Source organism: Kogia breviceps, chromosome 11 (assembly GCF_026419965.1).
Source record: "Kogia breviceps isolate mKogBre1 chromosome 11, mKogBre1 haplotype 1, whole genome shotgun sequence".
Classification (NCBI taxonomy): domain Eukaryota; kingdom Metazoa; phylum Chordata; class Mammalia; order Artiodactyla; family Physeteridae; genus Kogia; species Kogia breviceps.
Window position 1 is genome coordinate 4,830,376 of NC_081320.1, and position 25,593 is coordinate 4,855,968.

A 25,593-nucleotide genomic window follows, 5' to 3' on the forward strand; every position below is an offset into this window, starting at 1 on the left:
CGACACTACCAAATAAATAAATAAATATTTAAAAAGCCAATTATTACAAATATAGGAGGCGATTTAAATTCTATTCCCAGATTCCACCACCCTGGGTCAACTGACATTCCCAGACTTTGGAAGAGATGCTTACGCAGCATTTATATATCTGTTAGGACTTAGAAAAACTGTAAAATACAATGGAAATGTGAAATGTTTTTGTTATGAAGTTTACTCACATGTGGTTCATAACTCAGAATCATTATGAAACTTGTCTTTTCCTGATTCCTGTTCCCTTTTTCTCTTAGCACTGCCCTCCCTCCCCACTGACTCACCGGTGCAAGACACGTGTCACCCAGGCCACCAGGTGCTTGCCTTACCTGTCTTCCCAGAGGTGTCCTCTTTGGAAAGTATTCCAGTCTCCCACTTCTCTCAGAAACCCTTCAAGAAATGCTTGTTGGGTGTTCCTTTCACCCTAGCAATGCCCTTTGCTTTCCAAAGGTGGTAAAATTAAACAAATCTGGTCTTCTGCATGAGTGGGTGTTCATAAGTTTATGTCTTAACCTCACATGTAATGTACTTGAATTTTAGAAATTTTTCTGGCACTGATCAAAAGGATGGTTCTAATAATTGGAACATCAGACTCTGTGGCTACCTAGGGGAAAACTACTTTAGAACGTCAGGTCTTCTCTGTAGGTGTGAGGCCAGGCTTTGGGAAGCTCTAGAGCTCAGATTCAGACTCACATTTCTATAAATTACATAAGGAGATGCTACCGTAAAAACTAAACTCTGGCATCAGTTTCAGTGAAGTCATTCTTACCTGGTACCAGGTCACCTCTGGACTTTGTGTATCACTCTGGGGGCTGAGACCGGGGCAATAAATGGAGCCCAGGCTACCAAGAAGAAGCAGTTGTTCGTGTGATATGGAGCTCCCACAGGATGTATTTGTCTTGGGCTTAACTTCTAAGATCATCTTGACACAACAGGCCTCATCCTGGAGGCTCCTAGGGAAGTTAACAAGGTCCTGTGAACACAGATGTTCTATCCAGCTAGTAAAGGATTTGGTGATGTTTTCAGATACAAATGTACTTGGGACTTACCTAATCCTAGGTCTACAAATATAGGACCCAGCATTATACATCTCTGTGGTCAAAAAATGAAGGGTACTCTTGTCCTGGATGACGTGAGGATAGTTTTGAGTGATTTCTACTAGTGGATCTCCGTTTTGAGGTTGTAGGTACCATTGGACATCAGATAGGTTCTTACTACCACTGCAGGGCAGGTGTTCAGAGGCTTGGGTTGGTGAGAGTTGACTTCTGTGGTAGAAACGGGATTTCTGTGGCTCTGGAAAATCACAAAATAAGACAAACTCCTCCCCACACCTTGCAGAGTATGTCCTAAGTAGCTTTCCAGTGGAGCAATCTGAAAACCACAATAAACAAAGGAACACAGAAACACATTAGATGAATTCTAACATATTTACAAAGAGCACTTGGTTTCACAAGGGATTAAGCTCCCTTGGGTGTCTTCCTCCTTCACCATTCCCATTCTGTGGGCAAAGGAAGTTCATGTTCTAATTCCCTCCCACTGGTCTTCCGCATCACCCGTAACAACGGAGGTTTCCTGTAAACATGCCAACCCACCTTTAATTCCTCTTCAGCTGCTCCCACTGAACACCCAGATATAGCAACTGGGTTCCACATCGATGCTTGGTATCAACTGAAAGCTGTTCACCCCAATAATTTCTCCTCCTACCCCCATCTTAGAAGTAGAAAGGAAATGTTCTATATTATTATGCCATGCTGCTGATGTATCACAGAATACCTGTCACTTTAAACTTGGACCATAAAACTCATAAGCTTAGCATGAAAAGTGAAAAACCCCTACCTGAAGTATTAACTCCTTTAATTTTCCCTCCTGCGATAAGCCAAAGAAATACCCAGCTCAAATAAAGCATTGTTCTCTCTGCGTCTTCTCATTGCTTCAGGACATTTGTTCTGTTGCCAGAGTGGAGGGTACTGTAATTCAGGGCTCCACCCTGAGAATCATCTTCATTTCTGTAAATCAAGAAATGGGAAATGAAGAAATCGGAACCAGTGATCAAAACGCAAGTCACACAGGAAGCTTTGAGAGGGGAGGTCCTACCCAACAAGTCTTCACATGCCCACACTTGAGTGGTATTTTCAACAGCATGTGGCAGGTCCTGCATATGTCACTTCTTACACAACTACAGGAGGTAGGACATCTCAGACTCACGGTACTACCTGCACCTACAGTCCGTACGGTGTGATCTTTTGATGCCATTTCTTTATGGAATCCTTTTTTTCTTTTCCTCAGTTTCTGACCTAGTACGTATATTTTCATGGTGAAAAGTGAGTTTTCCTGAAACGATCATCCAAGTTGAATGAAAATGTCAGGTTCTCCCCGGTTAGGGAAACTAGTGCGGAAGCTCGTGTGTAAACTTGAGAATGTCTGCACATTGCTAATTTGTAGTAACTGTTCGAGAATAGAGGACGCTTGACTCTTTGTGGCCCAAATAAGACGGGATAAGCTGTCACTGGATGGTGTTTCTACCAATTCTCTGAGGTGTAAAAGGGAGGGAAGGACAGAAGGTAGTTCTGTCCCTCTTGTTGACAGGGTGGCTGTTGGAACTTTCAAACCACTTAAAAGAGGAGGGAGAAGGTTGCTGGGTGGGTGTCCTAGAAAATCAAAGACTGGATGGTTTATAGCCAACAGAAATGTATTTCTTGAAATTCTGGGGTCTAGGAAGCCCAAGAGAAAGGCACCAGCATGGTCGCCTTCTGGTGAGGGCTCTTTTCCTGGCTCATAACTGGCACCTTCTCACTGTGTCCTCACCTGGGGGAATGGGCTACCCGTCTCACTGGGGGCTGTTTTATAAGGCCCTAAATCCCATTCGTGAGGGCTCTTCCCTCGAGACCTGCGCAGCCCCTAAATGTCCCACCTCTCAATGCCATTCTCTTTGGGGTTAGATTCTCAGCATATAAATCTGCGGAGAGAGTCCTTTGGTAAAATATGACATCACCAGACTGACTTACACTTTGTCGTGCAATTTGACGTGCATGAGAGTTTAACTTTTTACTCAATGCTGTGTGGAAAAACGTGATCATTAGTGAGTTAAAGAAAAAAAAAGTCTAGAGCTGGGTGTGGACTCTACAAAGCATATTGGTTTTTACCAGAAGCTTTAAACACAGCTAGACTCTTCTGACTGTGTTTAAAAATTTTAAACTCTAACTTCTAAAATCAGAATCTTGGATTGCAAAGATAGGAAGGCTATTTCTGCAGTTTTTCAGTGTCTTGGAATATTTTCTTTTGTTTGAAAAGACAACTTATAAACATGTTTTAAAATACAAATTTATTGCTGTTGGTTATAGTACTACAGCAATTTAATATAATCTGAGGCCTGTAATTACCATCATTTGTTGTTAACATAGGTAAGTTTTGTCACAAACTATGAATGTCCAAAGTATTTTATTTTGCTCAAATGCCATTGTGAATAGCTGGAGGGGAAGCAGCTGTGGGGTAAAGTTTAGAAATCTGAACTATTTCAAATGGAATTAAATAAAATTTCTAGACGGTAAAAAAAAAATCTGGGGAAAACACAAACATTCAAGCCATAGCAGTGGGTGATATTTAATTATTATATAATTTTGTTTTGAGCAGAAAATACAAATAATTTCACTATAGAACAGCTTTATCTGTGCCTCTTAGAGTTCTAAACTATTATCACTATCATAAAAATAGCCTCGGTATTATTCTTGGGGTTGTAGAAATAAAGTAATTTTTTTTTTTTTTTTTTTTTTTTGCAGTACGTGGGCCTCTCCCTGGCGTGGCCTCTCCCGTTGCGGAGCACAGGCTCCGGACGCGCAGGCTCAGTGGCCACGGCTCACGGGCCCAGCCGCTCCGCGGCACGTGGGATCCATCCCGACCGGGGCACGAACCCGTGTCCCCTGCATCGGCAGGCGGACCCTCAACCACTGCGCCACCAGGGAAGCCCAGAAATAAAGTAATTTAACCCCTGAACTTAAAAAAAAATTTCTCCTAAAACACCCCCATACTGTCTTAAGCCCTTTAAGTGGGATGGGTGTGCAGGGGACAAAATAAATGGTATAGTCTCTGTCCTCAAGGGTCTGACACAGTGTGGAGAACAATGTTAAAGAAAAAAACTATTCTAACATCTGTTAAAACAGTAAGAAATATTTTGTTCAAGACTATTGCAACAGGGGAGAAAGATCAAGCTTAACTCAGAATACAGCAAGGACAGGTGAGGATTTAAAGCTAAGGAGGAGGCTGAGGGATCAGGGGGTGGAAATTTACTAAGAGAAGCCATCAAGGGGAGGGGAATTCTTACCAAAATGACTAACAAGATTCTTGCTAAAGGTGGATTAAGGGCTTAGATATCAAACCTGGGAGATGAAGAACTTAACCAGATATCAAGGATGGGAGGATGACTTAGCAGAATTCTTTGCTAAGACTGAGCTGGGCAGGCTGATGACAGGATGGGGACCAAGGTTGAGGCCCATTTGAGAGGAGGTCTCAAGGAGCCTGAGTAAAATTTGGTGAAGTAAAAAGTCTTTGCCAACAGAAACATGCAAATAAACAGTGACAGGGAAATATGACAAAGAACCAAATGCAGTGATAACAGAAAAGAAAAAAAATAAAGAGGGAAAGTAAGGAAAAAAGAGAAAGAGAGGGAGGGAGGGAGGGAGAAGGAAAGGAAGGGGAAGAAAGAGAATGAAAGAAAGAAAGAAAGAAAGAAAGAAAGAAAGAAAGAAAGAAAGAAAGAAAGAAAGAAAGAAAGAAAGAAAGAACAAAAGAAAGAAAGAAAGAAAAAAGAAAGAAAGAAAGAAAAAGAAAGAAAGAAAGAATGAAAGAAAGAAAGAAAAAAGAAGGAAAGAGAGAGAAAGAAAGAAAAAGAAAGAGAGAAAGAGAGAAAGAAAGAAAGAAAGAAAAAGAAAGAGAGAAAGAAAGAGAGAAAGAAAGAAAGAAAGAAAGAAAGAAAGAAAGAACAAAAGAAAGAAAGAAAGAAAAAAGAAAGAAAGAAAGAAAAAGAAAGAAAGAAAGAATGAAAGAAAGAAAGAAAAAAGAAAGAAAGAGAGAGAAAGAAAGAAAAAGAAAGAGAGAAAGAGAGAAAGAAAGAAAGAAAGAAAAAGAAAGAGAGAAAGAAAGAGAGAAAGAAAGAAAGAAAGAAAGAAAGAAAGAAAGAAAGAAAAAAGAAAGAAAGAAAGAAAGACATTTACTAAGTATCATATGGTCCCTCTGAATGTTCTCCTTAAAAGTCTGCTTCCCAGAACATCTCTGTTTCTTGGGCAGCTGACAAAAATCAATCTCTCTCTCTCTATCTCTCCCTCTCTCTCTCTCAACCTCTGTCTCTCTGTCTCTGTCTGCCTGTCTCTCTCTCAATGGCCATCACGCACATTCCTCTCTTCACTGCCTCCTGTGCTCACTGGCCATTCCTGCAACCACTCCTTCCACCCAGCCTTTCCCAGGACCATTCTCTTCAGGAACCTCCATCTTTTATCATAAATAAATACTTTACTTTCCTCCGCTTATAAAATTCTTCATTTCCAAACATTTTTACACACACACACAGAACCCCATGTCTCCAACATCTTCACATGCAGAAAGGAGTAATTTTAATATTTATAAATGATCAACAATTATGTTTCTCTACCAGAAACATTGAGCTTGAGGTGCCTTTGGGGACCCACAGGGGAGAGTTCCAGCGAGAGAAGTCAGGAGGCTGCGAGGAGAGAGCACATAGACTTCCCGGAGTCAGGGCCAAGGGAAGATTTAAAAGGATAAACCCAAAGGGAAGAGAAGAAACAGAACAGAGAGACCACGCTGACACTAAGCAGAGAAGCCGGGCACAAGAAGGACTTCGTTTCCATCAGGTCTGGCCACTGATAGATCAGATCAGCTCGTGCAGCGGGTTTAAGGTGATGGAGACGAGGAATTCGGGAAGGAAGGTGGGGAGTGGGGACGAGCCACGCCCTCCCCGGGCTACACTGCACACGGAAGACAAGACGGGGAGGTGTTTCCTCCTGGGCTGACTTGATTCCACCGTGAGCAATGAGCTGGCAGGGTAGCAGGCCCAATGCAAGTGAGAGTGAGAAGAGCGTGTGTGGACCAAATTCTCTGGGGAGGCGGGAAAAGACAAACCCCGAAAACCACAGAGACATTGTCTTGGACGGAGGCGGACAGAGTCATACACTCTGCGAGGTCTCTCCAGACCGCTGTACCCAGGGGGGGCCAGAAGTACAGGATGTTTCCACTTGGCTGCTGACCCGCTGAGAGGAGGGTGTGCTCAGCCAAGAAAGGGCTTCAGGAGATGGTGGAGGACCTAGGGTGCCACGGACGGGGACCAGAGTCACTGCATCACTTATCCCCATTGGTGACAATGGGTAGCGCTTCTTTCCAAGACTGTGGTCTAGGAACAAGGGACCTAGGATAAGCAACTGCCTTTCAGATGTGGTCTACCTCCCCCCACCCCCTGCTTCCCCCTCCTTTGCCCACAAAGCCCCTGAAGGGACAATCTCCCCATCTCCGGCCACCAGAAGCGTCTTCCTAAAAATCAAGCCTGAGGATGCCATTTCTGTGCTGATAACCTCACCAGCCCCACCGCCCGCTAGATAAAGAGTCCATTCCAAAGCATCGGATGCAAAACCCCGAGCGACTCGATATGGCTCTCTCATGATTTATCTTGTGTTTCATCCCCAGAGAGACCTCCACTGACCATGTGCATAATGACATTCCTCCTCTCTATTCACCACTGCACCAGCCAGCAGCTATCTCTCTTATTACTCATGTTATATCACTTTGTCTTAGCACACACTACGGTCTGGAAAATATCTTGTTTTATAAACTTCTCCCCTAACTAGAACCAAAGCTCCATGCCAGCAGAACTGAGCCTGTCTTGCAGCCAGAACACTCTCTCAAGGAATAGGGCGTGACTCACACAGGAGTTCAGTAAGTCCTTGTTCAGAATTTATCCACACCATAGTGAAACTGTTATTCCATATACCATGTCCTCTCACTAGGTTGGGAGCCCCTTAAGAACAGGGATCCTGTTTCAGAAATCTTATCTCCAAATCCTAGGAAAAGCTTCATGCATAAATTGTAATCGATTCTGTTGTCCAAATAAATGCAAAAGAATTCAGGAGAAGTCAAAATAAATGCATATCGACCTAAGTTTAACCATTAACTTGCTGTGTGACTCTAGTTAGCCTCTCTCTGCACTTCAGTTTTTTGTTTGCAAAATAAATTATTTGGACTGTATCAGTTTTTCCTCCACCTTAGGGCTAGGGGGTCCTAACTTCTGGGGATTAAACTGGAAAATCTGCATTTTTTTAAAGCTCCCCGAGGAGATCCCTGCGCTCCTTGAGAATCATGGGACTTCATTATTTCTAAGATGATCTCAGCTCTAACATTCTGTGATTCCACGTTTGAATTACCAAGCCTATAGAAATTTCTTTACCGTGACACCCAGAAGTCTCCAGCCCTCAGGAATTCCTGTCCCAACCTTGAGTGGTCAGATTTTCTGTCCATGATACCCTCACCTACTGGTGTAGGACCTCAGGCTGCCCGGGGCTGTTTCTAGGCTACAGCTTTGTCTCTGGGATTGGTTCTCGAATTATCTCCATTACAAGAATCACCCGGAATGCTTTCTATAAATTCAGATATCTGGGCTCTCCAAATCATATGAAATCAGATTCTCAAGGAGAAGAACACTGGACTCTATATTATAAACAAGTGTCAGGAAAATCACTGTGATTCAGGGATCATCCCTGGGAAGCCCTGCTCAGAGACAAGGATAGACCTTGCGGAGCTGGGTCTGTGCTAAGTTATAGCAGTTATTACCAATACTGTTGGCAACTGAGCAACACAAGAGAAAGCCCACTCTGGAAACCCCATCGATGTGGGATAACACAACTGATACTGTTTGTCAACATCTACCTCTTTAAGATATTTGATGTCTGTGTGATGCCTTTCATTCCACCGTCACCAAAACACTTCCAAGAATCATAAGGAATCACACAAGGTGCATTTATCGAGCCTTTTTCCAGCATTGGGCAACTTAACCAAACCAGGTTGCAGGTCTGTTCTTGGCAGTAAATCAATGGACAGGTGGCACTGAATATAATGGTGTCCTGCTCTCTTACATACTTTCTGTCTCACTCGGGAAGATGGTTGTTGTCCTTCTTGTTTCACTGATGGACCACCAAGGCTCACATTGCTTGAAGAGTGGTCCCCACTATTAATGAAAATTGCACATCTTATAAATATTAGAAGAGGAATTCATGTCCATATGAAGAGGGTATCAGAGACTCTGATTTTCCTATCAGCATATGCCGTCACCTCACAAAAGGAGATAAGAGCTCAAAAGGGTGACTTCAAGTAGCTGAAGTGTCTCCTCTCCAAAACAGCATCCATACCTGCTTTTTGAGAGCCATATTTTTTGGGGGTAGAGATTGAAGATTCCCCCAAGCAGTTGGTCAAGACTACACCTTCAACTATCTTTGGTTGATGATGAACTAAAATTTTTTCTGACCAAAGGTGGGAGGAGAAAAAGAGGAAAGGCAGGTGGAGAAGGCAGGTGTCAACAGGGAATCTGAGGCTCAGGTAGGAGAATCCCACAGTTAAAGACAATTTCCCATGGGATCAGTAATGACTATACCCAGGGAAAACATGTACATGTACGCATTGGGTCTGGTGTAACAGTAACTATTCAATTCAACTAATATTATTATGGTTCTCACATGATCCATGGTAGCTATATATCCCATTGTTTAGGAATTACAGAAAACCAGGAGTGTAGCTCCTGCTGTCAGAGATTTTACAGTCAAGACAAGCATTTAAATTTGGCAAAAACTTTTTTTGTGTGTGTGAAGTAAATTGTCCAAAGTCATGCATTTAAAAAATTATGACGCTGGAATACTGATACAAATAGCTTAACACAACCCAATCTAAACTAAACTGCAAATCTTGGTCATGCACATTTGTACAACAACTACTTGCTGAATTCTTGTTATGTGGCAAACTCTATGCTAAATATTATAGGTAGTATCTATGCGCTTTTTTTGTTTGCTTTTTTAAAAAATTTTTATTGGAGTATAGTTTCTTTACAATATTGTGTTAGTGTCTACTGTACAGCAAAGTGAATCAGTTATATGTATACATATATCCCCTCTTTTTTGGATTTCCTTCTCATTTAGGTCTCCACAGAGCACTGAGTAGAGTTCCCTGTGCTATACAGCAGGTTCTCATTAGTTATCTATTTTATACATAGTATCAATAGAGTATATATGTCAATCCCAATCTCCCAATTCACCCCATCACCCCACCTTTTCCCCTTGATATCCACATGTTTGTTCTCTATGTCTGTGTCTCTATTCCTGCTTTGTAAATAAGGTCGTCTATACCATTTTTTTCATATTCCACATATATGCATTAATATACGATATTTGTTTTTCTCTTTTTGACTTACTTCACTCTGTATTACAGCCTCTATGTCCATCTGCATCTCTACAAATGACCCAATTTTGTTTCTTTCTATGGCTGAGTTGGCAAACCTTTTGAACCCCTCTGCTCTCCACCTTTCCCACAAAATGCTCAAAGCATTGTAGATAGGTTTATTTCATAACCACCAGTTTTTGTTTTTTTTATAAAGTCTCCATATGGGTGGAGATGTAAAGTTTGCTAATTAGGTAGCAAATTTATTAGTACAAAGTAGTTTACGAAAAAGAATTGTGTTAGCAATCCATTTTAAAAATGATTTAAGTTCTTTTCTCAACTTATATTTGCTGGTTAGGAAACCTAGTGGAAAACAAAACAAAACAAAACATTGTCTTACCTGTATTTCCTGTCCTTAAGACATTGAAAAAGAGAAAGGAACTTCAAGTCTTTCTTTCAGTCACTGCCAGCTTTTCTATCTGAAGATGAGCATGTGAGAATATCCATTTTCAGAGGTCTACAATATCTCTTCCTAGCCAGAGAGATAAATGGAGAAAGTATATGTAACTCACAAGTTTGTAAATAATGAGCTAAACCTGGAGAAAAAAAAAAAAAGGAAAACCTTTATATTTTGTAAATGACCATTGACATTGTCAAATTCATGGTCATACAGAGGAAAATCAAATTAATGACCTCTATAAGTAGAAGGAAATGACCTGAAGATGAAGCATCTAAAACTCTCCCCAGACCAACCTCCTTGACTAGATAAGGTTTGTGGTTAGGTTTAGTTGAAAGAGTGAGTAATCCTACTTCCTTTACAGGAATTTCCTGTAAAGATTACTAGCACTCAACAGTTTCTCAACTGTGGGTTTTGGGTTTTTTTTTCGTTTTGTAAAACTAACTCCCCAAAATGTAACCTTTATGGTATAGCCTAAAGCTTTTCTTGTGATTAACTTTTTTTTTAATTCTGAAAAAGAAAAAAACCATCTCTCTAACACCATTTATTTGAAGCAATAATTTATTGATACAGACAGGGAAATAAATTTAAACTCTGAAGTCACCAAGATTTTTTGGTACCTCTTTATTAAAACAAAGATTCAAAATATAACATATAATTAAGAACCCCACTGTTCCTTTGATAGAACAAATAAAATCACTTAATAAGAACCCTAGGACACTCTGAGACCACACTGGTCAGAAAGAGCTTTATCTAGAAAGCAACTTGGTTAAGCTTAGATATCACCCATCCTCAAGAGGCTGATATTCTAACAAAGATAAGGCTGATTCATCTGAGCATATGGATGCTCCAGGGCTGCTTTTACACATAACTAGAGGATAACATAAAGTATAAAAGAAGACTACATTTGCTTTGGGATGAAGGCAAAATGAGTGTTTCCCTGAGGTGGAAGAGAGAAGAGGGAATTAGCATTTATAAATAAGAATGAACCAAAAAAGCATATCTGCCCTGCCCAGGTCACGAATCTGCCTAGGATTCCAAGAGGATATGAGGTTTTTACAGGCCTGTTTCAACACAGGTCATAGGGAGCAGCTGAATGATATTCCAGGCACATGAAGCTCCAGGCTTACACAGTCATGTGAGAGCAACACGGTGATAAGAATAAAGGCAGGATAAAGTCATACTAAGTTCACAGACACCCCAAAACACACCACCAGCTGCGTCCTGCACACCAGAAGGACAAGATCCAGCCCTACCCCCCAGAACACAGGCACCAGTCCCCTCCACCAGGAAGCCTACAAAAGCTACTGAACCATCCTCACCCACTGGCTGTCTGTGACAGGGGCAGACACTTAAAATAATGCGAACTCTAAACCTGAAGCCTGGGAAAAGGAGACCCCAAACACAGTAAATTAAACAAAATGAGAAGACAGATAAACATGCAGCAGATGAAGGAGCAAGGTAAAAACCCACCAGACCAAACAAATGACGAGGTAATAGGCAGTCTACCTGGAAAAGAATTCAGAGTAATGACTGTAAAGATGATCCAAAATCTCAGAAATAGAATGGAGAAAATACAAGAAACATTTAACAAGGACCTAGAAGAACTAAAGAGAAAACAATGGTGAAGAACACAATAAATGAAATGAAAAATTCTCTAGAAGGAATCAATAGCAGAATAATTGAGGCAGAAGAACAGATAAGTGACCTGGAAAATAAAATAGTGGAAATAACTGCCACAGACCAGAATAAAGAAAAAAGAATGAAAAGAATTGAGGACCTTCTCAGAAACCTCTGGGACAACATTAAACACACCAACATTCAAATTATAGGGGTCCCAGAAGAAGAAGAGAAAAAGAAAGGGTCTGAGAAAATATTTGAAAAGATTATAGTCAAAAATTTCCCTAACATGGGAAAGGAAATAGTCAATCAAGTCCAGGAAGTGCAGAGAGTCCCATGCAGGATAAATCCAAGGAGAAACATAACAAATCACATATTAATCAAACTGTCAAAAATGAAATACAAAGAAAAAATACTAAAAACAGCAAGGGAAAAGCAACAAATAAAATATAAGGGAATCCCCATAAAGTTAACAGCTGATCTTTCAGCAGCAACTCTGCAAGCGAGAAGGCAGTGGCAGGATATATTTAAAGTGATGAAAGGGAAAAACCTACAACAAAGATTACTCGACCCAGCAAGGATCTCATTCAGATTCAACAGAGAAATTAAAAGCTTTATAGATAAGCAAAAGTTAAGAGAATTCAGCACCACCAACCCAGTTTTACAACAAATGCTAAAGGAACTTCTCTAGGCAAGAAACAGAAGAAAAGGAAAAGACCTAGAAAAACAAACCCAAAACAATTTAAAAAATGATAATAGGAACATACATATTGATACTTACCTTAAATGTAAATGGATTAAATGTTCCAACAAAAAGACACAGACTGGTTGAATGGATACAAAAACAAGACCTGTATATATGCTGTCTACAGGAGACCCACTTCAGACCTAGGGGCACATACAGACTGAAAGTGAGGGAATGGAAAAAGATATTCCATGCAAATGGAAATCAAAAGAAAGATGAAGTAGCAATACTCATATCAGACAAAATAGACTTCAAAATAAAGACTATTACAAGAGACAAAGAAGGACACTACATAATGATAAAGGGATCAATCCAAGAAGAAGATAAAACAATTGTAAATATTTATGCACCCAACATAGGAGCACCTCAATACATAAGGCAAATGCTAACAACCATAAAAGGGGAAATCGACAGTAACACAATAGTCGGGAACTTTACCACCCCACTTTCACCACCTCACTTTCACCAGAGGACAGATAATCCAAAATGAAAATAAATAAGGAAACACGGCTTTAAATGACACATTAGACCAGATGAACTTAATTGGTATTTATAGGATATTTCATCCAAAAACAACAGAATACACTTTCTTCTCAAGTGCTCATGGAACATTCTCCAGGATAGATCATATCTTGGGTCACAAATCAAGCTGTGGTAAATTTAAGAAAATTGAAATCATATCAAGTATCTTTTCTGACCATAACACTATGAGACTAGATATCAATTACAGGGAAAAAAATGTAAAAAATACAAACACATGGAGGCTAAACAATATGCTACTAAATAACCAAGAGATCACTGAAGAAATCAAAGAGGAAATCAAAAAATACCTAGAAACAAATGACAATGAAAACACGACGACCCAAAACCTGTGGAATGCAGCAAAAGCAGTTCTAAGAGGGAAGTTTATAGCAATACAATCCTACCTCAAGAAACAAGAAAAGTCTCAAATAAACAACCTAACCTTACACCTAAAGCAATTAGAGAAAGAAGAACAAAAAATACCCAATGTTAGCAGAAGGAAAGAAATCATAAAGATCAGGTCAGAAATAAATGAACAAGAAATGAAGGAAACAATAGCAAAGATCAATAAAACTAAAAGCTGGTTCTTTGAGAAGATAAAGTTGAGAAACCATTAGCCAGACACATCAAGAAGAAAAGGGAGAAGACTCAAATCAACAGAATTAGAAATGAAAAAGAAGTAACAACTGACACTGCAGATATACAAAGGATCATGAGAGATTACTACAAGCAACTATATGCTGATAAAATGGACAACCTGGAAGAAATGGACAAATTCTTAGAAAAGCATGACCTACTGAGACTGAACCAGGAAGAAACAGAAAATATAAACAGACCAATCACAAGCGCTGGAATTGAAACTGTGATTAAACATCTTCCAACAAACAAAAGCCCAAGACCAGATGGCTTCACAGGTGAATTCTATCAAATATTTAGAGAACAGCTAACACCTATCCTTCTCAAACTCTTCCAAAAGATAGCAGAGGGAGGAACACTCCCAAACTCATTCTATGAGGCCACCATCACAATGATATCAAAACCAGACAAAGATGTCACAAAAAAGAAAACTACAGGCCAATATCACTGATGAACATAGATGCAAAAATCCTAACAAAATACTAGCAAACAGAATCCAACAGCACACTAGAAGGATCATACACCATGATCAAGTGGGGTTTATCCCAGGAATGCAAGGATTCTTCAATATATATAAATCAATCAATGTGATACACCATGTTAACAAACTGAAGGATAAAAACCATATGATAATCTCAGTAGATGCAGAAAAGCTTTCAACAAAATTCAACATCCATTTATGATAAAAACTTTCCAGTAAGTGGGCATAGAGGGAACCTACCTCAACATATTAAAGGTCATATATGAGAAGCCCACAGCCAACATCGTTCTCAATGGTGAAAAACTGAAAACATTTCCTGTATGATCAGGAACAAGACAAGGGTGCCCAGTCTCACCACTATTATTCAACATAGTTTCGGCCATGGAAATCAGAGAAGAAAAAGAAATAAAAGGAATCCAAATCATAAAAGAAGAAGTAAAACTGTCTTTGTTTGTAGATGACATGATACTATACATAGATAATCCTAAAGATGCTACCAGAAAACTACTAGAGCTAATCAATGAATTTGGTAAAGTAGCAGGATGCAAAATTAATGCACAGAAATCTCTTGCATTTCTATACACAAACGATGAAAAATCTGAAAGAGAAATTAAGGAAACACTCCCATTTACCATTGCAACAAAAAGAATAAAATACCTAGGAATAAACCTACCTAAGGAGGCAAAAGATCTACATGAAGAAAACTGTAAGACACTGATGAAAGAAAAGATGATACAGATCGAGAGATATACCATGTTCTTGGATTGGAAGAATCAACATTGTGAAAATGACGATACTACCCAAAGCAATCTACAGATTCAGTGCAATCCCTATCAAACTACCAATGGCATTTTTCACAGAACTAGAACAAAAAATTTCACAATTTGTATGGAAACACAAAAAACCCCGAATAGCCAAAGCAATCTTGGGTAAGAAAAACAGAGCTGGAGAAATCAGACTCCTTGACTTCAGACTATACTACAAAACTACAGTAATCAAGACAGTATGGTACTAGCACAAAAACAGAAACATAGATCAATGGAATAGGATAGAAAGCCCAGAGATAAACCCATGCACATATGGTCACCTTATCTTTGATAAAGGAGGCAAGACTATACAATGGAGAAAAGATATCCTCTTCAATAAGTGGTGCTGGGAAAACTGCACAGCTACATGTAAAAGAATGAAATTAGAACACTCCCTAACACCATACACAACAATAAACTCATAATGGATTAAAGACCGAAATGTAAGACCAGACACTGTCAAACTCTTAGAGGAAAACATAGGCAGAACACTCCATGACATAAATTACAACAAGATCCTTTTTAACCCACCTCCTAGAGAAATGGAAATAAAAACAAAAATAAACAAATGGAACCTAATGAAACTTAAAAGCTTTTGCACAGCAAAGGAAAACATAAACAAAACAAAAAGACAGCCCTCAGAATGGGAGAAAATATTTGCAAATGAAGCAACTGACAAAGGATTAATCTCCAAAATTTATAAGCAGCTCATGCAGCTCAATATCAAAAAAACAAACAACCCAATCCAAAAATGGGCAGAAGACCTAAATAGACATTTCTCCAAAGAAGATATACAGATTGCCAACAAACACATGAAAGGATGCTCAACGTCACTAATCATTAGAGAAATGAAAATCAAAACTGCAATGAGATATCATCTCACACCAGTCAGAATGGCCATCATCAACAAATCTATACAAACAACAAATGCTGGAGAGGGTGTGGAGAAAAGGGAACCTTCTTGCAGTATTGGTGGGAATGTAAATTGATACAGCTACTATGGAGAACAGTATGGAGATTCCTTAAAAATCTAAAAATAGAACTACCATACGATGCAACAATCCCACTACTGGGCATATACCCTGAGAAAAACATAATTTAAAAAGAGTAGTGTACTGCAATGTTCACTGAAGCTCTATTTACAATAACCAGGATATGGAAGCAAACTAAGTGTCCATCAACAGATGAATGGATAAAGAAGATGTGGTACATATATACAATGGAATATTACTCAGCCATAAAAAGAAATAAAATTAAGTTATTTGTAGTGAGGTGAGTGGACCTAGAGTCTGTCATACAGAGTAAAGTAAGTCAGAAATAGAAAAACAAATACCGTATGCTAACACATATATATGCAATCTAAAAAAAAAAAAAAAAGGTCATGAAGAACCTAGGGGAGGACAGGAATAAAGACTCAGATGTAGAGAATGGATTTGAGGACATGGAGAGAGGAAAAGGTAAGCTGGGATGAAGTGAGGGAGTAGCACTGACATATATACACTACCAAATGTAAAACAGATACCTAGTGGGAAGCAGCCACACAGCACAGGTAGATCAGCTCTGTGCTTTGTTACCACCTAGAGGGGTGGGATACAGAGGGTAGGAGGGAGACACAAGACAAGGAGATATGAGGATATATGTATATGTATAGCTGATTCACTTTGTTATAAAGCAGAAACTAACACACCATTGTAAAGCAATTATACTCAATAAAAATCTTAAAAAAATAAAGCTCTTAGAGGAAAACATAGGCAGAACACTTGATGACAAATCACAGCAAGATCCTTTTTGACCCACCTCCTAGAGAAATGGAAATTTTTTAAAAAATGAACAAATGGGACCTAATGAAACTTAAAAGGTTTTGCACAGGAAAGGGAACCATAAACAAGATGAAAAGACAAACCTCAGAATGGGAGAAAATATTTGCCAATGAAGCAACTGACAAAGGATTAATCTCCAAAATATCCAAGCAGGTCATGCAGCTCAATATGAAAAAAAACAAACAACCCAATCCAAAAATGGGTGGAAGACCCAAACAGACATTTCTCCAAAGAAGATATACAGATTGCCAACAAACACATGAAAGAATGCTCAATATCAATAATCAGCAGAGAAAAGCAAATCAAAACCACAATGAGGTATCACCTCACACCAGTCAGAATGGCCATCATCAAAAAAATCTACAAACAATAAATGCTGGAGAGGATGTGGAGAAAAGGGAACCCTCTTGCACTGTTGGTGGGAATGTAAATTGATACAGCTATTATGGAGAACAGTAGGGAGTTTCCTTAAAAAACTAAAACTAGAACTACCGTAGGACCCAGCAATCCCACTACTGTGCATACACCCTGAGAAAGCCATAATTCAAGAAGAGCCATGTACCATAATGTTCACTGCAGCACTATTTACGATAGCCAGGACATGGAAGCAACCTAAGTGTCCATCGACAAATGAATGGATAAAGAAGATGTGGCACATATATACAATGGGATATTACTCAGCCATAAAATGAAATGAAATGAAATTGTATGCTAAAGTGTACATATGGAATCTAAAAAGAAAATGGTCTTATGCCTAGGGATAGGACAGGAATAAAGACGCAGACGTAGAGAATGGACTTGAGGACATGGGGAGGGAGAAGTGTAAGCTGGGAGGAAGTGAGGGAGTAGCACTGACATATATACACTACCAAATGTAAAATAGATAGCTAGTGGGAAGCAGCTGCATAGCACAGGGAAATCAGTTCGGTGCTTTGTGAGCACCTAGAGGGGTGGGATACGGAGGGTGGGAGGGAGATGCAAGTGGGGTGCATATGGGGTTATACATATGCATATAGCTGATTCATTTTGTTATATAGCAGAAACTAACACAACATTGTAAAGCAACTATACTCCATAAAGATGTTTAAAAAATAAATAAATAAAATCCATGGAAGATGAATGATAAAAAAAAAAGAGTAAAGGCAAGAGACCTGGGAAGAGATGTAGCTAAGATGGGAGGAAAAGGCTAAACGTAAGTGGTTGTCTATGACCGGTATTCAATACCTATTGAATTGAACTGGATTCAAGTGAGTTGGGGTGTGGGAGCTATCCTTCTGAAGCTTCAGAGATCCTGATGCAGACCTTGAAGTTGAGTCTAAAGTTGTTTAGAGAAGTGATTCCTAAAGCCAGTTTGATCCCTTTAATGGAGTTTGCATAGGGTTTGCGGGAGACAGAATACCCTCCTACAGGCATTGTGGGGCTAGTCTCCCAAAATGGCTGCCATCAGTTCCCCTGGTCGTTCATGTGCATTCTTGTGCTTGTCGAGAAGTGGAGTCTATTGTTCCTGTTCTTGAATCTAGGATGACTGTGACTTGCTTTGACCAACAAAATGCAGTGGAAGTGCCCATCTGGATCTAGGTTTTTAAAGGTCTTCAGCTTTCTCTTGGAGGCCAGATACAATATTTCTTGTCCAAATGTTCTGAGATCATCTTGCTGTAAGGAAGCTCAAGTAGCTATAAAAGCTAGTTGTAAAAACCCGAGGAGAGAGAGAGAGTGAGCTGTCTAGTCATACTCCAGTTGCTCCAACCATCTTAGTCTACACATGTGAGTGAAGAATATATTAGATGTTCCAGACCCAGCAGACACCACATGGAGCAGAAAACTGGTCCAATGGAGTCCAAGCTAGATTGCAGCGTTGTGAGAAATAACAAACTGTCAATGTTTAAGCAACTAAGTTTTGGGGTGATTTGTTAGATAGCAATAAATAACTGAAACATATAATATTACCTTTGGATAAATGAATTCTATTTCACTTGGAGTAAATTTCTGGGAGAAATAAAAATGAATCTATTCTGTGCATTCATGGTTCCAAGCATTTTATTTGTGTCTATTATCGTATCAGAAACATGATACAAGGATAAATAAAATACACACGCTCTATCCTCAAAGAGCTCATATTTGGGGGGAAAGTTAATAATTAACAGTGCACAGTAATAAGTCCAATCTAACAAACATTTGCTAACCATCTACTATAAGCAAGATCTTTTGCTAGTAACTGTGAACAGTTAGGCTGGCCAAAGAGGGACTGGATCTCTGAAGATCATTTCTTAGACGGTAAATGCTAAATAGAGGTATGCACAGTGGACCATAGGAGATGGGCTCTTAGCCAAACCGCAGACTTGGGGATGTCTCCCAGAGGAATTTCTCTGAATTTTAATTAATTTTTTTCTAACCTCATTTGTAGATGGTTAAATTGCTCATTTGTCATATCTTCAAACTCTTCCCTGGACTTTCTTATCCCTTTCTCACCATTGCTATTTGACTCTCTCCCGGGGACATTGTTTCCCTAACAGTCCAGTTAAATTGTGGTTGTTTTCCCTCCCAGACCCCTTGAGCCACTGATTTCCAGCCATTATACTCCCTCCTCCCTAAAAATCCCTAGCTTTGAATAGCATGTCCTCACCCTGTAATACCACCCATTACTCACCTTGTTGAGGTTGTCCCCAAACCCCTGGTCACACTACTGTATTTGTTACTAAACAGAACTTGGGTCTACATGCAGCAAAGCCAGTCTACTTATACCAGGTTGTGGTGAAGGCGAGAACAGCATTCACTGCAGGGTACCAAGCAAGGAGAACAGGCAGCTTGTGCTCCAAAGACCTGAATTCCCTGGTGGCTATCAGGGAAGGGTTTTTAAGGACAAAGTGAAGGGAGAGAGTCTCAGGGTATAAGACCAGCTCGTGTACAATTCTCTGATTGGCTGACGGTGAGGTAACAGGGTCATGTTTTGGAAATCTCAATCATCAACCTTCTGGTTCCAAAGTGTCTGAGGTCCACATGCTGGTGGTCAGCTTTCAGTTAACTTTCTCCACCTGGTGGGGGCTTTAGTATCTGCAAAATAACTAGCCCTGGAGGAAGAACTAAAAGTCCTTGACCTGATTTTATGGCTAACCTATTATTATTTTGTCTTGCTTGACTGCTTTCCATTGTTTTTGCATTTTCTTGCTTCTCTGATTAAATTTGCTCTTTGGAACTCAGGGAAAGCCTGGGAAGCTAAAGCTCTACCAACAAGAGGCGGAGGACACGGGAGTCTGTTCCTGGGAAAGCCCCTCAGGGTTCCTCTCAGTTTCACATTCTCTGAAGAGTTTAGCCCCTCACTTATTCTTATGCTCACCAGAACCCTCCCTGTTTTGATTCTTGGTAATTTTAGTATTCACACAGATGATCCACGGAACACCCTGGTCTCTCTATTCTTTAACTTCCTCTCTTCCAAATGTCTTGACTTCCACGCCTACCTCAGGCATTTATTCCTACAGCTGCCATTACTAGTATTTGACATGCCTCAATAACCTCCGTTTCAAGCATTCTATCATCTTACTCCCTGAAACACTCCGATATCAATTCATTTGTGTCAATCATGTGGTCACAGAAGAAACTCATATTGCTCTTACCAAATCTTCAATGACACCCTCTATACATGCATTTTCCAACTTAAGTTTTATTGTCATGCATTATTATCAGTAACTTAACTATACCTTTAGTTCACCTGACACTCTCTTATTTTATCTCATTAGCTTAAAAATTACCAACTCTCTTCCTTAGTTGAACATACACAACTGAACATGGCTGGAGGAAACACGCAGGCATGCTGACTGGTCTCCATAACCTGAGGGAGACTTTAATACTTGTTAGCAGCCATGCTATATTTCTCTACTTCACTCACTATCTAATTTTCCTAGAAAACAACTTCATATTTCTTCCTTTCTTCTAAAGTTTCCTCCCTCATCCTCATTCTCAGCTGATGACTGAGAAACTTGCAGTAAACAGAACAGCAAACAGAAAAGAACCTCTTTAAGCTCCGTCAGAAGCATCTACTCACCTATTTTTGCAGGCGTTAGTAAGGGACATATGTAAGGCAGCTGCTAAGGAGCTATTAGAGAGAACACAGGTCCAGGGTAGAACTTCCTGACTGAATATGAAACATGGGAGAAAGAGAACCAATAGAGGTGACCCTCAGTTTCCTGCTTGGAAGAAAATGGTTCTACCATTTTCATCAGGTAGAAAATGGGTTCGTAAAACCAAAACAGAGGTACAGGCTTTGGGAAACTAGAATCAATTCAGTATAAATAGTTGAGTTTTAGATGTTATATACATTTCTAGATAACCAAGGTAGAGCTGAATGTGTGATTCTAGAGCTCAGAAAACAGACCACAGATGGAAAGAAGGATATTTTTCCTCTTTAGGTTTGCTAAATCAATGGGCAAGGATAATATGCAGCATGAGAAGGAAAGAAGATTCCAGAAAGGGACCCTGGAAAATTTAAAGGGAGGGGTGGCATGGAACAGAGAAAGAGAAACCACCAAACAGTATGAAAAGGGAATATGAAAATGGGGCTATGAAAACCAGGAGGGAATCTTTTCACAAATCCAGGGAGGTTTCAGAAGAAAACTGGGGTGACTAGTGTTGACTGCAACAGAGAAGTCAAGGGGGGTTGAAGAGTTTCCATTAGAACTGGGGATCCAGAGCCTGCAGACGTCCTGGACTGCAGAGTATGGGAGATATTGCAGCAAATGGACCAGGGATTAATGAGAAAGCAAAGCATAGCCTGCCTTTCTAAGAACCTTGACTTTGAACAAAGTTTTAGATATAATCTGTTGACTTCCTGACAATGAAATGTGTGATTTACCCCCCAACACCACCACTACCAAAAACACATTTTCCCTCCAAATATAGTTATACCATAATTTTAGTTAAATAAATGTTGGATATTTACACCATTGTTACAGGTAAATACTATTTATGGCTGAGCCATATAATGCTATTTGACTACATCTCTTTTCATATACCAACTTTGGTTTCACTAGAAGCTAATAATTATTTTTCTTCATTTGATTAAATTTTTCTATATTTATCATTAACTCATTCCTCAACTTTCCACTAGAAATGTAAATGACCTCTCAGTGTATTAACCACACTGGGAAATCTGTCTTCTTCCTGAAAACGGTCTATCTGGAACTTGCTCTCAATGGCCATCCTGGGATTTCCATTTACCGTCAGCCTGGAGACACTTTTTACCACTCTCCTAAGTTGGATCCCTTATTTCTGAGCCTTCTTAGAGGATGTTCTCTCTTTGGGAGAAGCACCTCTTCCAGTAGACCTCAGACACAGGGTACATGGGAAGTAAATATCTTGAGGGCTTATATGTTTGAAAATCTCTATTTTGTCCTCATATTGGAGAAGAATTGTTTGAGTATAAGACTGTAGGGAACACATCACTTTTCCTTCCAAGTTTGGAAGTGATTCTCTATTTGTTTTGCTGGGAAATTGGTAGCCCTTTCAATCTAGAAACTCATGTCCTTCAATTTTGAGATATTTTCTTTACTTATTTGTAAAAAAATTCCTTTTATTTCTCTATTCTCATGGTATAGGGCGTTTGCTTATTCTCATTTTATAGATATTCTATTACATTAATTTAGGCCCATATTCTAATTCTTTTTTCTCCTCTATTTTCAATTTAATTAGCTTTTTTTTTACATTCTGGGTGGCACCTCACCACCCTCTAACCTGGATATTGTGTTTCCCACTTCAGTTATCTCATTTTTAATTTCCAACTCCATTTTGTTGTGCTCTGATGTAACATCTTTCTTTGTTTCTCTGAGAATATTAAAGTTTGTTTGTAAATATATTTTTCCTTGGCTTATCTCCAAGCTCTGTTTTGTTGTTAACCTTGACCTTTCATAGTAAAAAACTTTCTCAAATATTTAATGATTTTTCACTGTTTGCTAATATTTAAGAATACTTAAAGATTGTATACTTCTTTAAGATTGAATACTTAAACACACCCACACCCACACACAACTACAGCTCAATCTTGCTTAGAAACAAATATGCAAATTCCTAAATAAAGTATTAGTGAACAAAATACATAGCTTGTTTTAAAAAAATCTTAAGATGAAGTGAAATTTACTCCAAAATGCAAGAATGGTACGATATGATGAAAACATTAATATTCTCTAAGGAGAAAAATCATATAATGACTTTTGTATAATAGTTGCATAAAAAGGCATTGGACAAAAGTCAATACCCATTTATGTTAAAAAAAAATCAGGATAAAATTGGAACTAACAGAGCTGTGCTTAATTTAATTAACTATATAGTATACATACGGTGTAGGTATGTAAAATAGTGTCATACTCAGTGGGGAGACACTAGGGGCTTCCCACTGAAGTCAGAGAGAGACAAGAATATCTACATCCACTACTATTAACATTATGCTGGAGGCTTAATTACTAATACAATTAAGCAAGAAAAAGCAATTAGAAGCATTGGAATTGGAAGAGAAGAGTGAAAAATCCCCTATCTCTTTTTGCAGGTGATATGAATCAATTAAAGAACTGCTACAAGCAATAAGAATATAATAAAGTAGCAGATGATAAAATTAACAGAAAAATCAATTGCCTTAGTGTACATATATAAAAACAAATTAGAAGATCACCAAAGAGAAGACACCATTTTAATAGCAAAATAGCCCAAACTTAACATGAACTATCCAAAACCTCTATGAGTAAAACTATAAAACAATCCTGAATGAACCAAATGCATATTTGAACAAGTGGAGAAACATCCTATGTTCTTGGCTAGGAAGAAGTAATCTCAAAAATAAGTTGATCCTCCCTACATTAATTTAAAAATTTAATGTGAACTCAATAAAATGTCATCAGTTTTTTTTTTTTTTCCTGGAGTTAAGTATACTAATTATAAAGTTCATTTGGAAGAAAAAAACATGCACGAAAAGTCAGGAAATCACTGAAAAATAAGAGCTTTAGGGTGAGATTAGGGACATAGCCCTTACAAGATATTAAAATATGTTTAAAAATCTCTGCAATTGAAACAGTACAGTATTACCACATGAATAGCAAGTTGACCAATAGAATAGACTAGATAGTCCAGAAATAGATCTAATAAGAAATGGGAATTGAGTATAAGTTAGAAGGGGCATCCCAAATCAGTGGATAAGAGTAAAAATGTAGTATTGTGGTAACTGGACTGTCACCTGAAAAATGATTCAATGGATTAATTCCTTGCACTGCACACCAGTACAAATTCCAAATGGACTGAAGATTTAAATTTTAAAAATTAATCTATATGAGTATTGGAAGTATGGGTGAATTCCTGTATAATCAGGGAATGGGTAAATACCAAAAGCAAAGTTAAAAACACAAAGGACAAAGTGGGAAAGAAAAGTATTTGCAACTTACATCACAATGTCTGAGTTCTAATATGTAAAGACCTTTCAACAACAGGGATGAAAAAGATCAACATCGCTACAGTAAAATTCACAAAAGCTAAGGGGCTAGTGCTCCTTACATTGCTGATGGGAACGGAAAATATTACCCCTATGAAAAGGAATATGGCAATATCCAGCAAAATTACATATACCTTGCCCTCCGACCCATGTATTCTACATTTGGAATCTATCCCAAAAATAATCTTGAAAAATGTGAAAAGATGCATGCATAAGGGGACTTCCCTGGCGCTCCAGTGGTTAAGAGTCTGCACTTCCATTGCAGGGAGCACAGGTTTGATCACTAGTCAGGGAAGTAAGATTCCACATGCCTGCGGCGTGGCCAAAAAAGAAGAAAGAAAGAAAGAAAGAAAGAAAGAAAGAAAGAAAGAAAGAAAGAAAGAAAGAAAGAAAGAAAGAAAGAAAGAAAGAAAGAAAGAAAGAAAGATGCATGCATAAGACAATTCTTTACAACATAATTTGTAATAGCAAAAGACTGGAAACATCTGAGATTGGCTGAATAAACTATGGTAATAATCAAGCCACACAATGGTGTACCATGTACCTGTATGAATGAGAAATAGCTCCATATACAGTTAGGGAGTGATCTCTGGAATATATTGAGTGGGAAAAGCAAGGTGGAAAAATTGTAGTTAATACACTACGATTAATCTGTAAGATGTGGGGGGATTAAATATGTATGCCTATTTAATTATATTACAAAACAGAAGGGTAAATCAACATCACTTTTAGAAAGGTTTACCTGTGGGGAAGGGGCGAACAAGAAGGGTAGAAGACGGACCTCTCTGCATATACCTTACTTTGCAGATTTGCTCTTAGAAGGATGTAAATATTTTGCATTATTAGAAATACAATTTAAGCAGCAATTCCTAAAAAATCACAATAAAAGAAATAAATCTAACTCTATACTGAGTCAACAAAACTACATCAAGAGGAATCATTTCAAATGACCTTAGAACACACCGACTTGACTTAACATTCTAATGGGAGGTTCTCAAGGGATAAAACAGTGCCCCCAAAATCTTGAACTGTTTTTCGTCAACAGAATATTGATGGCGTTGATAGTATTATCATCATGCTGAGGCTATTGTGTATATTGTGGGCTAAAGTAAATTGATAACTAAGTCACCCCTCGTGGACTCAATTGGGTGAACAGAAGCAGCTGGGAGCAGTTGGTTTTCCTAGCTCTCAGCAGCTCCACAGTTATAGCCCGCAGGATGGTCTGAGCTGGCATCTGTAGCAGAATCTTCATGATTTCAGAGATTTCTTCCTGTCTGTGGCAGGATCAACAGCTCTTGGAAGCCCAATGTTTTTGTGGGTGACTTCGGACCATATCCATGGAAGAATAGCCTAGAGTCTATTTCTTCCCCTTTCTAAACAATTCTATAACCATTTCTGTTTAAACTAGCCAGGGAGGATTACATTCATTACATCTAAACCATGGCCTCTTCAGAGGTGTTTGATTTTGCCAAATACAATTGTCATGTGGAATCTCAACATAAAAATGGGTAAAAGCAGCACTACTCCTGTTGAAGGACTGATATTTGGAAGGAATGGGAGGTGGCGAGAGGGCAGGGGCCAGGCACACACG

At 38.9% G+C, this 25,593-nt stretch overlaps 1 protein-coding gene across 1 annotated transcript in view; it reads right to left on the reverse strand.

The window, feature by feature from the left end:
* Positions 1-25,593, reverse strand: part of IL18RAP (interleukin 18 receptor accessory protein) — a 51,609-nt gene that overhangs the window by 23,301 nt on the left and 2,715 nt on the right. The window contains exons 2-5 of the mRNA XM_059079123.2: positions 9,851-9,982; positions 1,867-2,036; positions 1,080-1,401; positions 800-983 (exon numbers count right to left, since the gene is read on the reverse strand). Of these exons, the coding sequence (XP_058935106.1) occupies positions 800-983; positions 1,080-1,401; positions 1,867-1,936 (576 nt within the window). The 5' untranslated portion in view covers positions 1,937-2,036; positions 9,851-9,982. The remainder of the gene's footprint in view (positions 1-799; positions 984-1,079; positions 1,402-1,866; positions 2,037-9,850; positions 9,983-25,593) is intronic.